General features: G+C 36.1%; 1 protein-coding gene across 2 annotated transcripts in view; it reads right to left on the bottom strand.

The window, feature by feature from the left end:
• The window catches only part of LOC121865481, a gene marked incomplete in the record, with an annotated part of 47,954 nt that overhangs the window by 27,247 nt on the left and 2,635 nt on the right, over nucleotides 1-18,072 (bottom strand). For both annotated transcript variants that reach the window (XM_042364968.1, XM_042364969.1), the window contains 1 exon segment: nucleotides 5,873-5,989. In XM_042364968.1, the coding sequence (XP_042220902.1) occupies nucleotides 5,873-5,975 (103 nt within the window).

The raw sequence follows: 18,072 nt of genomic DNA, 5'->3' as shown, positions 1-18,072 counted from the left end.
CATTGGCCGTCTTGTTTATTGTTGTTAATTTTGTGAGTACCGTCAACCTAACTTCTATGGGTCCCACATTCCGCGTTTCACGTTTACACAGTGCCCTGCCAGAACCCAGGATGCTCATTCCCCGGTGGATGTACCCCTTTACGCGAGGTGAAGTATAATGTTTTTATTTAGCTCATAAAGTTCATACAATTTATCCATTAGATATAATTTACATTGCTGGAATTTACAATTTGATGATCATTTTGAATATAAACATCATAGATTTTGTATTAGACATACAAATTTTAGATATAATGTTTACTCTAGTAAATATGTTATATTTTATTAAAAATATATGACATTTGTATTCAAAATATTCCTGGTATTTCCAAGGAATCAGCAATGTCAATTATAATATTATCTAACTTTAATCTGAGGTATTATTTATTACTAAATGTTAAAATCTAGTTTCCACCCAACCTTTCTCTTGAAGGGAGGATTGGTGGGGGGTGGGGGAGGTTGGGCGGACCGACCATCTGGCTGATTGGAAGAGGAGAGCAAGGTGAGAATACTTTCATTGATGACAGATGAGTAAACGAAGAACATTTTTTTTTTTATTAACAGAAGATATTTGTTTTAGCTCATAAAATTCATAACCCAAGTACCCAGCCAGAATATAATTTACATTGCTGGAATTCTTACAATTTGATAGTCATTTTGAATATAAACATCATAGATTTTGCATTAGACAATACAAATTTTAGATATAATGTTTACTCTAAATAAATACAGTGGGGCATATATAACGAATCTATTGGTTCTAGAACCTTGTTAAATTTATAGCATTAGATTAGATTATAGGATTAATCGTTTAGCCCCAGGCCACAACCACTTAACACTAAAAATATAATAAAATTGTAAAAATTGTAAGTGCATAAATATGCATCTAAACTGAAATAAAGAATATCATTAATACTTGTTATAAAAAACAATAAATTATTAAAAAAATTAAATTTTTAAATAATGTTACGTTGTAGGAGTTTAGATTAGATTATAGCATTCTCAATTTTATAGGTAAAACCGTTTGTTATAGGAATATTTAAGTAGGATCAAGTTAGTTATAATGCCCACTGTATATATTTTTTATTCAAAAATATATGACATTTGTATTCAAAATATTCCTGGTCTTTCAAGGAATCCAGCAAACATACCGCGTAATGTGAGCACGTGAGGTTCTGGCAAGGCACCGCGTTAACGTGGAAACGCGGAATGCGGGACCGCGTAAAGTGAGGGTTAACTGCGCGCGCACGCACGCACGCACGCACGCACGCACGCACACACACACACACACACACACACACACACACACACACAGGTTGACCATCAAAAATCCGGCAATCGATAAACCGGAACCTTCAGTTTTCCGGCATGGATTTCGGAGCGCATTTTCAAATTTCCTGCCTTGGCGCACCATTGTTTTCTGGATGCGCCGTTTATGTTTTGATAGCGCTGTACTCCAGAATCAGCTGTTGGGTCTTGCTTGCACCTGCTAACAAGCATTCGTGCTCATTCCTTCCGATTTTATCATTTAATTAGCCTGGTAAACATTAAAATTTCATTTGCTTTTCATTTAGTGTTTAATTTTCTTTGTTTTTAAAGGACTGTGCAGGTAGTAATTTTCTGTTAAATATACTGTACAGTATTACCCAGCTTTACACGGTTTCACTTTCCTCCGCTCATTTACACCTTGCCAGAACCGGCTACTCATATAAGCGGGAAGTATAATTTTTTTTTTTATTTAGCTCATAAAATTCATACAAATTACCCGGCCAGAATATAATTTACATTGCTAGAATTCTTACAATATGATGATCATTTTGAATATAAACATCATGGATTTTGCATTAGACATACAAATTTTAGATCTAATGTAATAATTTGGTTTACACAAAGCAAGTATTTTATCTTTTGTGCAAAATATATGAAGTTTACATTCAAAATATTCCCAAGACCTGCAAGGAATCCAGAAATGTCAATTATATTATCCTAACTTTAGTCTCAAATATTATTTATTACTAAAAATGTAAATTACTATTTTCTCCCAAAGCTTCTCTGGTAGGGAGGGACGGACCGACCATCTGGCGCGGTTGGAAGAGGGGGGGAGGCAAGTTGGGGTACTTTGATTGACAGATAGTGTCGTGAAGAATATTTTTTTTTTATTAACTGAAGATATTTGTTTTAACTCATAAAATTCATACAAATTACTGGACCAGAATATAATTTACATTGCTGGAATTCTTACAATATAATGATCATTTTGAATATAAACATCATGGATTTTGCATTAGACATACAAATTTTAGATCTAATGTAATAATTTGGTTTACACAAAGCAAGTATTTTATCTTTTGTGCAAAATATATGAAGTTTACATTCAAAATATTCCCTGACCTGCAAGGAATCCAGAAATGTCAATTATATTATCCTAATTTTATTCTGAGGTATTATTTATTACTAAACGTTAAAATCTAGTGGTTTCACCCAAACATTTCTGAGAGAGGTAGGAGCTAGTGAGCTGGGAAGAGGGGGGGGGAGAGGGGATTTGAGTCCATTATTTGAATGGACATTAACCTGGCGACTGTATTTCTCTTAAATATTAATTGTGTGAGCACCATCATAAAATTTAGATGTTATTTTTACTACAACATAGGTATTGTGTCGGAAAAAGTGGAGTTTGGGGGTCGGGCTAGTCTCTATTGGAATTAACCCCATATGTTCTGTTGTTTACTTTACGCGGTTTTCACTTTCCGCGGTACGCTGTGGCTTCAATTGACCGCGTAAATCGGGGTACTACTGTACTCGTCTATAATTCTACCTCGTTTATAGGTCGACCCTGATTTTTTGACCAAGAAATCATTAATTTATGATATGCCTCGTTTATAGGTTGACTTAAGTTTTTGAGGGTAATGGAACAAAACCTTCGCTAAAAATACTCTACGTCCTATAAACTGAGGGTCGCCGTGCCTGAAACACCGAGCGCTGAAGGCAAATTGATTACCATTATTACGACACTTTACACTGAAACGCGGGTAGTTTCAGCAAAAATATTGTATATTTCCATTCAGGTATTTATTCAAGTCAATTAGGAGGGAATACTATTGTAATACAGTGGTCCTTCGGTTAACGAACTCAATTCATTCCAGAGGGTCGTTCGTTAACCGAAAATTTTGTTAACCGAATCCATTATTTCAATGGGATTGGGTAATTGGTTCCAGCTCACAGAAAAGTACATACAAAGCAAAGCCATAAATGCATATGGTCAGAAACACTCCAAAAATTCCCCTAAATCACCCTTAAATCACTATATATTTACATACATATACACTCTTACTCTTAAATCACTACTGCAATGTGATACAGGTGATTAATTTTTATCTCGTGTGCAAAATATATGACGTTTATATTCAAATTATTCGCTGTACTGCAAGGATTCCAGCAATGTAAATTATATTCTCGTAACTTTAGTCTGAGATATTATTTAAGATAAAAACTTAAAGCCTACTGTATAACCACCAAACCCTGGCTGGAAGTGGGGGAAGGGGGGGGGGGAAGAGGGCGGGAGGAAGGGGCAGGGGTTGACAGTGACATGTTTGATAGTTGGTGCCGAAGGTCTAGTGAAGTATTTATTTGTTTATATATGTCCTTTACATTGAATTTTTGTTTTTTGCTTTTAAAATGTCATAGAAGTGAACGGGGAGAATATAATATACATTGCTAGAATTCTTATAAGATAGTGATTAATTTGAATGTAAACATGCAATAGTTTGCACTAGACAAAAATTTTAGTAATCATTTAGTACATTATTTTGATTACATGTACAGTACAGCTTTGCCCTTAGGACAGTGTGTACATGTAAATGAGTTTCAATAAATGAATAAAGTTACATATATCGAGCCAAAAATAATAGTTGAAAAACTTTATGTAGACAGCTTGGATGGCTAAATTTTAGAATGACCAAGAATTTTAATATAAAAAATGCACAAATATTAAAGACCACAATTTCTTGATATTTACTCCACTGGAAACGAATGTAAACATAGAACAGATTACTGAATTGGCAGACTATCCCATCAGCTGATGCTCACAACAAAACGCGTTTGTCATAAGGATTTCGTTAATCAAAGTTTTGTTCGTTAACCGAAATGAAGATCCTTATGGGAGGTAATTCGTTAACCGAAAATTCGCTAATCGAACCGTTCATTAACCGAGGGACCACTGTACAGTACAATACTTATTTTGACCTTTTTATTCAGCTTGTCATATAATTTTTATGCAAATTACTGATTATATATTGCATATTTTCTTTGGTAGTATTTAATATTTTATATTATCAATGATAAAATATAAACCATAAGAGGCTGATCATACGAGAATATATAATAATAAATATAGGCAAATAAAAAACGGTGGCAATGAGGTAAGGCACTGCGTCTCACACAGTGCTGCAGAGAGAATGTGTGTGTGTGTGTGTTGGTGGTGTTAGAGGGTATGTGTTGGTGGTGTTGAGGTGTGTCGCACGCACGCACGCACGCACGCACGCACGCACGCACGCACGCACGCACGCACGCACGCACGCACACACACACACACACACACACACACACACACACACACACACACACACACACACACACACACACACACACACACACGCACACGCACAGGGATTAAGACAACAAATATCCAGTGAGGGTCTTGTTGTGTGACTGCCTGGTGGCAAGATAAACATGAGTTGTTGAGGAGCGCTTGGCAACACCGGTGCATGTTACCACTCCTTTCCACTCCCTCTCTCTAATTACCCACACCTTTCTGCTTCTCACTCCATATTTTAAAATGTTATGTAACATAATGTTGAAGGGATACAACTTTGCTCATTTATACTTATACTTATCACAATCTCCACAAAAATACTGTAGCTTTTGTCTTCATTCAAGACATCTTTAGGTCATGAGACCCACTAATCCCCCACCCAAGAAAGGGTGACCTGACATTCCATCTGAAGGTCAGTAATATGAGACCACTAATCCCCCACAGCTCCATGGGATAAGGAATTTTTCCGGGTTTGAGAAAGTCGTCTGGTTTCCCGAAAATCTCTCATCCCCAGAAGTGCTCTGCACCAATTGTTCCAGCTAACAGGGATTATACAGGGTGCCCCCCCAAATTCGCGGTCCTCTATTATTCACGGATGACACCCTGGATGTACCCAAGAATGTCTGTGGGTAGTTTTAAAGTTGCCGGCATTTTTGCGGCTGGGACAGGGAGCCACTCGTTCTAGAGACATTGATTTCCTTTACCTGTACTGCATTGCAAATATGTGTGTGTGTATAGACATACACACACACACAAAACACATACAAATAAAAAATAATGGGAAAATACTCTCACAAATAATCAGAATAAAATGTATTAAAAATTTGACAGTCTATCCTCAAGTCCGTGCTTTAATAAATAAAGCACAGACTTGAGAGTAGACTGTCAAATTTTTAATACATTTTATTCTGATTATTTGTGAGAGTATTTTCCCATTATTATTTATTTGTATGTGTTTTGTGTGTGTGTGTGTGTTTACATGCACACCTATATACAATACAGTACATATAAAAGAAATAATTGTCCTATGGGCAAACACATAAAGGGAATATACACTACATTTTTTTTTTTGGTACAAAGTAAAATTCCCCCCCCCCTCATTGCAGGTTATCTCCAGCTACTACAGTTTCTGTTGGTACATAACTAAAATTGAACACTAAATTTCATAACAAAGTAACTAGAACAACTGCCATAACACCCATCAAGCTGATAAGTGGTAAAATAACAAATAATTTCACCTACCCTTCTGTAGATCTTTGATAGTTTCAGTTGCCACTTCTGTGAAGCCTAATTTAGCCAATTCCTCCCTCATTTCTTCCACAGTAACTTTCAAACGATAAGGCATCTTCTTACAGATATCTGTAACAATATTTCACTTGTCAGTAAATTCCACATATCAAATATTACATCCTGTAGACTACAATACTGTATACGTATAAAAATATTTTAAATTTACTACAAACAATGTTAATTTAATCACCACATATTTTCTTTAGTAACTACCTATTTGCACCAGAAACCTATCTTAAACAGTGTGATGGAACATTGAGAAAACTAAAGGGGGTTTCATTATCACACTGAAGTTTTTTCATCATTCATGCCCATTCCATTTCACAAACTGGGGATCTGTCATATTTTATACAGTAGTCTTGGATTATTTTATGACCTTTTATTTAATGTTTTATTTTGCAGTTCCCTAAATTACGTTACTTACTATAATTTTCCTATGGTATATACTCAGCGCCAGATTTAGGCCTGTGGAGGTTACTGGAGGCCCTGCACATTTCAGACATGCGGGAGTCCTGGGAAGCGTTGCAGTGCCAATTTGTAAGTTATCGGAGCTGTCAAAATAATTTCCGTCACCACTGACATCAGATGACGTTTCGGACTGTGATTGGGCCACGCATCCCCTCCGCCGCGAGCTGTGATTGGTCTATTTAACCTTGCTTGCCCAGTCAACAAAACATTACTGAGTTCTTCACCCGCCACCCACCACAGCCAGCCCAAGTCAGTGATAGTGAGGATATGGACTTTGAGGGGTTTGACAAAGAGGCCCTGCAAGCCTCTATGGTGGATAGTGATACAGGTGATACAGGCAAGGGCCAATAATCTGCCCTCTGCCTCAGAACCAACCCCCCATCCCCGTGTGCCCAGCCATCTCTTCTACTAACGTAAGTGTTAAAAAACCTAATATTATTGATATTTCTCTTAAATATTAATTGTGTGTGCATACCATCATGAAATTAAGATATTTTTACTACAACGCACGTATTGTGTCGGAAAAGGGGTAGTCTGGCGGTCGGCCCAGTCTCTATTTCAATTAATCCCACATGTTCTGTTATTTCGTTTACGCGTTTCGCATTATACATGGACCTCCACAGGTTTAATTGACCGCGTAAAATGAGACTATACTGTGTGTGTGTGTATATATATATATATATATATATATATATATATATACTCTTTCTCTATATATATATATATATATATATATATATATATATATATATATATATATATATATATATATATATATATATATATATATATATATATATATATCTGCTATATATATATATATATATATATATATATATATATATATATATACCTCACTGCTATATATATATATATATATATATATATCTATATATATATATATATATATATATATATATATATATATATATATATATATATATATATATATATATGCTGATAACCACAAGGAAAGAAGAAAACACGAAGTTCCCAAGCGCTTTCGTGTAATTCACATCTTCAGGGGTGAGTACAGACTAGAGAGAGAAATACAAACCAAGGTGTATATATACAAATGTTAATCAAGAACTCCCCCAACAACACAATTGGTTGCATTTATAAAGTTCCTTGCAAGGAATGTAATATGTTTTACTTAGGCCAGACAGGTAAAGATCTTGCAACTAGAATTAAACAACACAAATACAGTGTTAGGACAGGCCAGGAATCCAATGCTCTGTTTGTTCATTTGAGGGATAACAAGCATTGCATTGACTGGGATAATGCCTCCTCAATATTACCATGTAATTCAATTGATAGTAGGAACATCATAGAATCTAGTCTTATTAAACATGCCGAAGCATTCAACATGAATTTGAGTAACGGCATGTACAAGCTGGACAATTTTGTAATTAAGAAGATTTGTGACCAGGTGAGAAGGCCGGGTCACCTGACCATCTGACCTGACCACCAACCGTTGTGTGCCATTTAAAGATTAGTAGGGTCATTACCTAATACCTGACCATTGTGGACCTGGTCTCACCCTTCTCTGTATATATACACCTTGATTTGTATTTCTTTCTCTAGTCTGTACTCACCCCTGAAGATGTGAATTACACGAAAGCGCTTGGGAACTTCGTGTTTTCTTCTTTCCTTGTGGTTATCAGCATATACCTAGATCACGCGCACCTACAGTGATTTACTTGCATATATATATATACATATATATATATATATATATATATATATATATATATATATATATATATATATATATATATATATATATATATATATATATATATATATATATATATATATAATATACATACATACATACATACATACATACATACATACGCCATACATGTACATACATACATACATACATACATACATACGCCATGCATATATATATATATAGCATATATATATATATATATATATATATATATATATATATATATACCATATATATATATATATATATATATATATATATATATATATACACACACAGTTGTACCCCACTTAACGCGGTCAATAAAACCCAGAGGGTACCGTGTTAAGTGAAAACCGCATTAAGTGAACAACAGAACATATGGGATTAATTCCAATAGAAACCGGCCCGACCCCCAAACTCCACTTTTTGACGACACATAACTATGTTGTAGTAAAAATAACATCTTAATTTTATGATGGTACATGCACACAATTAATACTTAAGAGAAATAGAGAAATACAGTTGCCAAGTTAATGTCCATTCAAATAATGGACTCAACTCCCTCCCCCTCTTTTCACACTACACTGCTGGCTCTTCCCTCTCTGAGAAATTTTTGGGGGAAAACCACTAAATTTTAATAAATAATACCTCAAACTAAAGTTAGGATAATACAATTGACACTGCTGGATTCCTTGTAAGACCAGGAATATTTTGAATATAAATGTCATATATTTTGCACAAAAGATAACATATTTACTCAGAGTAAACATTATATCTAAAATTTGTATGTCTAATGCAAAATCTATGATGTTTATATTCAAAATGATCACCAAATTGTAAGAATTCCAGCAATGTAAATTATATTCTGGCCGGGTAATTTCTATGAATTTTATGAGCTAAAACAAATATCTTCAGTTAATAAAAAAAAAAAATATTCTTCAGACACTATCTGTCAATCAAAGTACCCCACCTTGCCTCCCCCCCTCTTCCAACCGCGGGGTCAGTCCCAACCCTCCCCCCACCCCCCACCAATCCTCCCTTCAAGAGATGTTGGGTGAAAAAACTAAATTTTAACATTTTGTATTAAATAATACCTCAGATTAAAGTTAGGATAATATAATTGACATTGCTGGATTCCTTGTAAGACCAGGAATATTTTGAATATAAATGTCATATATTTTGCACAAAAGATAACATACTTACTCAGAGTGAACATTATATCTAAAATTTGTATGCCTAATGCAAAATCTATGATGTTTATATTCATATTCAAAATTATCATCATATTGTAAGAATTCCAGCAATGTAAATTATATTCTGGCCGGGTAATTTGTATGAATTTTATGAGCTAAAACAGGCAGTCAGGCAGGGTGGCGGGTGGCAGGTGGGGCAAATCTAAAAATAGCCTCTCGAGCCGGACACTCACCGCGTATATGTGGAAAAAACCCGCGTTAAGTGAAAGTTCAGCTCTGGCGAGGCACCGCGTATACGGTAAAACGCGCTAAGTGAAACCGCGTTAAGTAATACTGTATATATATACATACTTATATATATATACGGTATATATATATATATATATATATATATATATATATATATATATATATATATATATATATATATATATATATATATATATATATATATATATATATATATATATATATATATATATATATATATATATATATATATAATATATATATTGACACAGGAAAGAAACAACGGAGCACCTTAGCTTTCGTCTTTATTCAAGACATCTTCAGTTGCCTCTGAAGATGTCTTGAATAAAGACGAAAGCTAAGGTGCTCCGTTGTTTCCCTTTTCCCGTGTGATTTTATCAAGATTTATCTTATCCACGTTTTCATTGTGGTGACTGTGTGGATACCACTCTAAACCTATGTACAGGCATGCACTATGACACAATAGTTAATGTTTACATCTGGAACAGATTAAGTTTTATCCTCAGAAAATATTGTAAAAATAATAATTAAAAATGTTATTCTTTCTAGCGTTTGGGGCTTTTCATAACTTAGAAGGTACTTACTGTATCTTCTATAGAAAAATGCTCCCAAGTTGCTGTTTGACGTGCATAACCATCATACAGTCTAACACCAAATCTGTGGGTCACTGGGTCAGTTATTAGCAGCATGGCTGTGATGCACAGTACTAATTTTTCTTTTCAATTTACTTCATCTTTGTACAATTCTCATTATTTCTCTATAATGTACCAGAACATTCTACATCTCTATGTTGTGTTTAATGAGTAAATAAACCTTTTAAGATTTGTTTGTTGGATTTTTGAGGGCCTCCAATCTCTTACCTCTTACAGTATTTTGTATTGAATACCGTACATGCTGTGTACCTCTATAACACATTTTTTTTTTTCACAAACATTCTTATGATATAACTTGAGGCTACTGTACTTGTCCTCTTTAGTTAGTTTTCCTATTCTGTCTTCATTATAACGCCTTAATTTTCTTTTTCACCAGACAGCACATTATTCACATTCACTATACTGTATTTGTTTCCAAATAACTAATCAATATTCTTCTACCCCTGTTTCAGATTCTGGTGACTGTGGTTATGACATGTGCAGAGTAAGAGTGGTAATGGCACTACGTACTATATTTCATCTACATCAAATTTCTGGAATCTTTACTTTGGAAGTGGATATGTAGAGGATTTTTTATATGTACAAGTGTTTTCTTATTTCATTCCAATACTTATATGCCAGTAATATATACAGAATCTTTGTATAAAAGCCACTACAGTGTACAGTACAGTACAGTATTTGGATTCTTTAATTACAGTATTACTGGGAAGGGGGATGAATCGTGCAACATTCATTATCTGAAATATTCCTTAAACCAAAATTTCAGCAACATCCTCCACCATGCTGTGTGATGTCCCGCTGTAAGGAGGAATTTACGGCTCAGAACTTGTTTATCATTTTTGTTTTACCCGAGCATTTCACATGCTAATTTTTGCTTCTCAAGTGCAGAAATTATCAGATCAACACAGAATAATTAATATTCCATAAAATAAATTAGAATATAAATACCATATATTAAGTACTAAAAAACTTTATTGTAGTGACTTTTCCCATGTCCATCTGCCAGCCAATCAGCTGCCTTGGTACAAACTGACCCTAGGCAAGGTTCATATGAACAGACTATAGTTACAGTGTACTGCCACTTAGCTGGACTTCTAGTCATTAGGTTAGGTTAGATTATGCTAGGCTATGCTAGGTTAGAACAGGTTTAGTTCAATTCAGTTAGGTTGAGTGAGGTTAGGTTTGGTTATGGGACTAGGCAATGGAGCATTCCAACTAGGGGTAACAGAACATTTCAACTATAACACTTTGGCAGTGGTACACTCAGACTATGATGCCTATGGAATATGGAACAGTCTATCAGCTAAAGCCCTAGAATCAAGAACCGTACTGTACTGGGCTTCAAATTAGCCCTACAGAGACCACTGGCCCCTTCCCCCACCATGGCTACCTTTAGTTGTGATAGCCATCGGATAAATCAGGTATAAACCTACAACCATCTCCTTAACCCTTTCCCCGCGTCGGACTTCTACATACAATCAACACCAACGGCGCCATAAGCTCGTTGAACAGGCTTTGTGTGAAATATAACAGTCTAGGACTGCTTTTAGTATCCTGGTGGTCCAGAGGTAGCATTTCCTGGTCACAGTCATGGGCTCGTGGGCCGTGGGTTCGAATCCTGGCAGGTTGAGGTGTTGATTGTATGTAGAAGTCCGTGTGCTTCATTGGGCTAATGAAATATATATGGATCCTCGTGTTTCGAAGCTGGATTTGGTAAAACGTTACTCTGACCACCTACGTGATACGGGTAGTCCCCATTAGAGGTTCACGGTGCCATAAGCTCGTTGAACAGGCTTTGTGTGATATATAACAGAGCCTAGGACTGCTTTTAGTATCCTGGTGGTCCAGAGGTAGCGTTCCCCGGTCACAGTCATGGGCTCGTGGGCCGTGGGTTCGAATCCTGGCGGGTTGAGGTGTTGATTGTATGTAGAAGTCTGCGTGCTTTATTGGGCTAATGAAATATATATATATATATATATATATATATATATATATATATATATATATATATATATATATATATATATATATATATATATATATATATATATATATATATATATATATATATATATATATATATATATATATATATATATATATATATATATATATATATATATATATATATATATATATATATATATATATATATATATATAAAAATTAAGTGTCACGGCTGCTTCAAGGTTACATAGCGCCAAAGTGTGTGCCGGGCGGGGGGTGTCTTCGGGAACGTCCTCTTTTTTTAATGTTCAGATATGGCAACCCTACAGTTATTAGTAATCAAAACTGGGCGAAACACAGAGCAGCAAAGTTGACTTCTAGTGTTTTGATGGCAGGAGCTTCAGCTTGCCCCAGTCGCTGCTAGGTGGCAGCATCTACTGGGCCGGCGCATAATTCAAACCCTGAAGGACTGTAGTCGAGTTACGCATTAACAGGAAGGTTTTTTTACGAATGGGGACTAAAGTCTATTAACGCGGTGAAGGACAAAAATAAAAATGTTAATAAAATCGAGCCACGAGGTGAAAGGGTTTACCTTTATCCTTCAATTGATCCACTATTCTTTAAAGCAACGCTGTCACAGCTCATAATAATGAAAATATAAAAAATAATTGGATACAGGGTAACAGTGCGGTTTACTATAGAAACATAATCTTTTTTGTTTAATTTTCTTTGGGAGAGAAAAATTATTCCACCCAATAAAATCCATCCAATTTTTGGTAATATTTTATTTAATGGGTGCAAAATTATGAGCACCTTTGTTGACATTTGGCAAGGCTGGGAACTTTCCAAAGTACAGTATACCAGATTATATTACCTATTGTAGGTTATGTATCTAAGCTACTGTGCCGAGTAGTAACCTTGTATATAAGCTACTGTGCCGAGTAGCAACCTTGTATATAAGCTACTGTGCCGAGTAGCATCTATGTATATACGGTAATTACGTGGCAACACTGCACATTTTATGTGGCAACATTGCCCCGAGGCTGCCATATGCACGGCTCACACAGTCAGACTGAGACTGCCTTGCCATATGGCAGCCTCGGGGCAATGTTGCCACATAAAACGTGCAGTGTTGCCACGTAATTATATACATAGATGCTACTCGGCACAGTAGCTTATATACAAGGTTACTACTCGGCACAGTAGCTTAGATACATAACCTACACCTATCATTCATAAAATGACCCAAACAAACCTACTTACCTAAACTTGAGCTTCACTTAAACATTTTTTATATTATTTAGGTTAGGTTAAGTTAGGTAGTGCATTTTGATTCATTTTTAAGAGCAAATAGAATGCCAGCAGTTGCCTAGATTATACTACAGGCAGGCAGGGATGACTTAATAGAAGTCTATAAACACCTCAGTCGAGTGTTCATACCTGGAGCTGGTGGATGCCTGCCTCACTTTGGGTCACAGCTTAAAATTGAAAAAGCCAAATTCAGAAAACTGTCAGGGCCAACTTTTTTTGGAGTGAGAGTTGTATACTCTTGAAACTATCTGCCAGAGAGCATTGTGACAGCACTGAGTGTGAGCTCAATCAAGACCAGACTTGACCAACACTGATGCAGGTACTGTACAGATACATTCTGGAGCCAGTACTTACCAAAAGTGTATAATAGAGATGTGACTGACCACCCATATGGCTAACGAGCTGATGAGTGGTGAAGAGGAGAAAAGTTAAAGTAATCAAGCACTCTGGAAAGTTCCTGGTCTTGCCAAATGTCAACAAAGGAGCTTGTGATTTTACATCTATTAAATAGAAGTTTACTCAATATCTTTCATATAGTACTGTATAATATTTATCAATTCCACCACTTTTCAATTTATTAACTGTTCAGGCTGTCGATACTGTATATTCTTTGTTGTTTTGTTTCGACTTTCATTATCCTGTGTTAGTACAGATCTGATTACCTGAAGAAAACTTGCATATTTAGTAGGGTCACACTGGATAACACCCTTCCCACATCTGTCCTGGGATTTTAAACCCACTACTGCAGTGGAGGTACAATCGCCCAAATGAATGATGACACAGTTTCCAGTCGCATTCAATCGGATTTTTTTTTTCACGAGATTAGCCCACAGGTCACTAACCCACATCAGGGCCTGGGGGGCGAAAATAAAAGATGAAGAAATAAAATAATAATACAAATAATAATAACCATAAATAAATACAAAAATGAAAAAATAAATCAAGAGTGAGAAATGACATACAATATGCTTGTTGGGGGAGCTGGTGGTAGAGCGGTACCGTTCTTGCCTCGCAAGCAAGATGTCACGGGTTCGATTCCCAGGCCGGCGGAAGTTGTTTGGACACTCTTCCTAGTCCCCTTGGTCCCTGTTCACCTTGCAGCAAAGTAGGTACCTGCTGTAAGTCGAAAGTTGCGAATTCGTATTCAGGGACAAGTTGTTGGAACTTCCAATAACTTGAAAACGCGACGTTATACAAAACCACGTTAAGCGAATCAATTTTCTCCATAAAAAATAGATAAAATATGGGAGTTACATTCCTGAGCCTCCCTTTGCCCCATGAAATACATTACATGTACAGAAATTCAATGGCATTTTTATAGAAAATGGGATACAGTGGGGTATGCTATAACGAATCTAATTGGTTCTAGAACCTAGTTCGTTATAGCATTCGTTCGTTATAGGATTAATCCGTCCCAGGCCCCCAAATACAACCACTTAACACTGAAAAATTTCTGTGGAAATTGTAAAAAATACGGTACTTTATCTTACCTTAGTGTTGTTAGTATGCAGGACAGGAGGCAGAGGAGGAGGGGGAGGAGAGAATTATGGAGAAGAGGTGGATGGAGAGGAGTCATCCTTCCTAGCCCTCTTTGGTGACTGTCTTTCAGGCACTTTGTCTGTTTATTTATAATTTCTTTCTCAGTTTCAAGGGTTATTAGCTTTCTCACTCGCTTTTGACGATTCATTGTTACAATTGTACACTTGTATAACAAAATAGTTATAAAAATAACACGAATTTCCACACCAAAAGACGAAATTTCAACAAGTTCAGTGGTGCACTGACTACACAATGAACCAATATGGCACCTGACGCTTTTGCTGTGGGCCGCGGTACAGCAATATTCATGCGCCAGACGAAATAGTCCCGTATTCATCCGCGTTCGTTGTAGAAGTTGCGTTCGTTATAGCATTCTCAATTTTATAGGTAAAACCGTTCGTTATAGGAATATTCGTAGTAGAATCCGTTCGTTATAGCATACCCCACTGTATCTATATAAAACTAAATAATTTTGTATTGGTACTCACCGATGGGCGGAGGTGGTGGAGCGAGTGGGTAGTGGAGCGGATGGCGGGGGGGAGGAGGGAGGGAGCGGAGGAGGAGGAGGGCGGGAGCGGAGGAGGGTGGCGAGTCACTGAGACTCGGTGGCTGCCTCCTCCTCCTGAGAGAGCGTAGCGCGGCAAGACGAGAGAGGGTGATGAGCCGTAAAAAGTAGTCCATGACGAAGCAAAATGATGTTAAATTGAGTCGTCAGGACGTTATCCGAATGATTGGTATCTAAAGAGTAGCGACGTTATACAAAAACAACGTTAATCGGGGCGACGTTATACGAGAACTTTCTGTATTGTAGCAAATTATCACTCAAACTTTCCAGAAATAATTCATGGAGTTATAATTGGATGTCAAAATGAAAAGGTACCGTATAAATTAATTGTTATGCTGAAATGAGTACAACCAAATAAAAATATGATTTGAAATAATATTTATACTTACCACATTTATGCCATGTATTTATTGAATATGTAAACAAATATTCTCCATACAGATACAGAGTATTCACAAAACTAAATTTTTAGCTTATCAAATAATACGTGCTAAAATAAACTTTTCTTGTTACCTTTTATCCCTAGTACATATTTATAAGACAATTAATTGTCATTTATGCTCTGGACGCATAGTATTATTTAGCATCCATGAATAAAATATAAAACATTAAAGATTCCCGTTCAATGGTCAATCGAAACTGAGGAAAAAAGTAAAACTTAGCTAATTTGCTAACTTCTATGACCACTTATTCAAATAATGAATATTTTAGAGCAACTAATGCCTTTCATAGTGTTCTAAAAATAAACAAAACAAATAAACAAAGAAATAAGACATGCTGAATATTCAACACTCAGAAGTGTTATCACTAGCTTGTGTTGCTGTATCGTCTCAGGCTGGCTGTTCTTTTTTCCTGCACGCATCTTCTTCCTCTTTCAAGCACAGGATTGGGATATAACTCTTTTATTATTGCTACCCATCTTGAAGCCTTTTACCTGCAAAAATATGAGCGAGTGCTTCAAAAAAAGTTACGTAGCAAGAAATTGGCTTAGAAATTTGTTAATATACAGTACCACCTTACTACAACAGCATCCAGTCACTCGCTCAGCTCCTGTCAAGTTGCCATTTACCGCTATTTGAACATAAACATATTGAAAAGTGACATCACTTCCTAGGGTGATTGTGTCTAGGCGTAATATTCGGTAGTGACCAAGCGTGGAACTCTATACAGCAGGCAAAGACAACCCACGGCCCAAACCATGTCTTTGTGCAGCACCCGGAGTGATTGAGAAGTTCTATTTAATGTGGCCAGCGGTTCAGGTAGATGCAGCCAGCTTATGGTGAGTAAAGCAATATTTATTAAGAATAATCTTCACACACAATTCACTATGGTTTCATCACCTAAGAGTAAGTAACTATGAAATTGTAACAGTGAAACTAGTACAGTATAAATAGAAAAAATATAAACACTTTAATTTGTGACAGTTTACGGGCCACCTTCAATGGCATTTCTGGTGCAAATTACGTATAAGCGAGATATTTAACATTTCATTACAGCTCCTCCCCGACTTATGACCTACTCAACTTACAACCACCTGGACATATGACCGCCTCGGTCGAACCAAAATTTTGTCAAATTACGTATTTTCAAGTCCCAACATTAGTGATTGCGCTGCGTACTGACAAAATTTTTGTTTGTAATTCACTTTAAAATGGCCGGCAAGCTTAAAAGTGAGAGTTTTGTGGTGCTGAGAAGAAAAAGAGACACCCTTTTAGATTTTCAATGTATTATTTAAGCATTTTCGACTTATGACCATTTCGACTTACGACCTGGATTTGGGTCCCCAAACCCCGTCGTAAGTTGGGGAGCAGCAAATTTACCTTTCACTTGTTGCCTTTAAACGAATCTCGTGAATTTTATTGCTGCATTAGGTAATTCTGACAATTCTCAGACATATTTCCTTAGATGGCATTTCTGGCACTAATTATGTATATGCGAAATATTTAACTTTTTATGTATGTTTATACATGGCAGTACACACCTAGAACATCGAATAACTGTGAAGCCCCCCCCCCCCATGGTTAGGTTAAGTTAGATTATCTAAGTTAGGTTAGGTTAGGTTAGGTTAGGTTAGGTTAGGTTAGGTTAGGTTAGGCTAGGCTAGGCTAGGATAGGCTAGGCTAGGCTAGATTGGTTAGATTAGATTCAAACTGTTTTCTGACAGTTTTTGAACACATTTTACTTTGATATCTATAAAAAATCTCTAGATTCTGAGATGGGGGGTTTTATCTCAGAAACTATTGATTTGTGCCAGAAATGAAGGTCAAATTCCTTCGTAACACACCAAAACTATCGGAAAAACATAGTTTTACCTTGATTGCATATGGTGGCAATAAGTGAAAATTTAGCGGCAAGGCAAGACAAATACAGTGTTAATATTCATTTAATGGCTGCAGCAAGATTGTAAGTTTAGTGAGGTTAGGTTAGGTCAGGTTTAATTCAGTTAGGTTAAGTTAGGTTTCAACAGTGATTTGGAAGTTGAAATT

Source organism: Homarus americanus, unplaced genomic scaffold (genome assembly GCF_018991925.1).
Source record: "Homarus americanus isolate GMGI-L3 unplaced genomic scaffold, GMGI_Hamer_2.0 scaffold25483, whole genome shotgun sequence".
In the NCBI taxonomy this organism is placed as follows: Eukaryota; Metazoa; Arthropoda; class Malacostraca; order Decapoda; family Nephropidae; genus Homarus; species Homarus americanus.
This window is presented reverse-complemented; position numbering and strand designations above follow the sequence as displayed.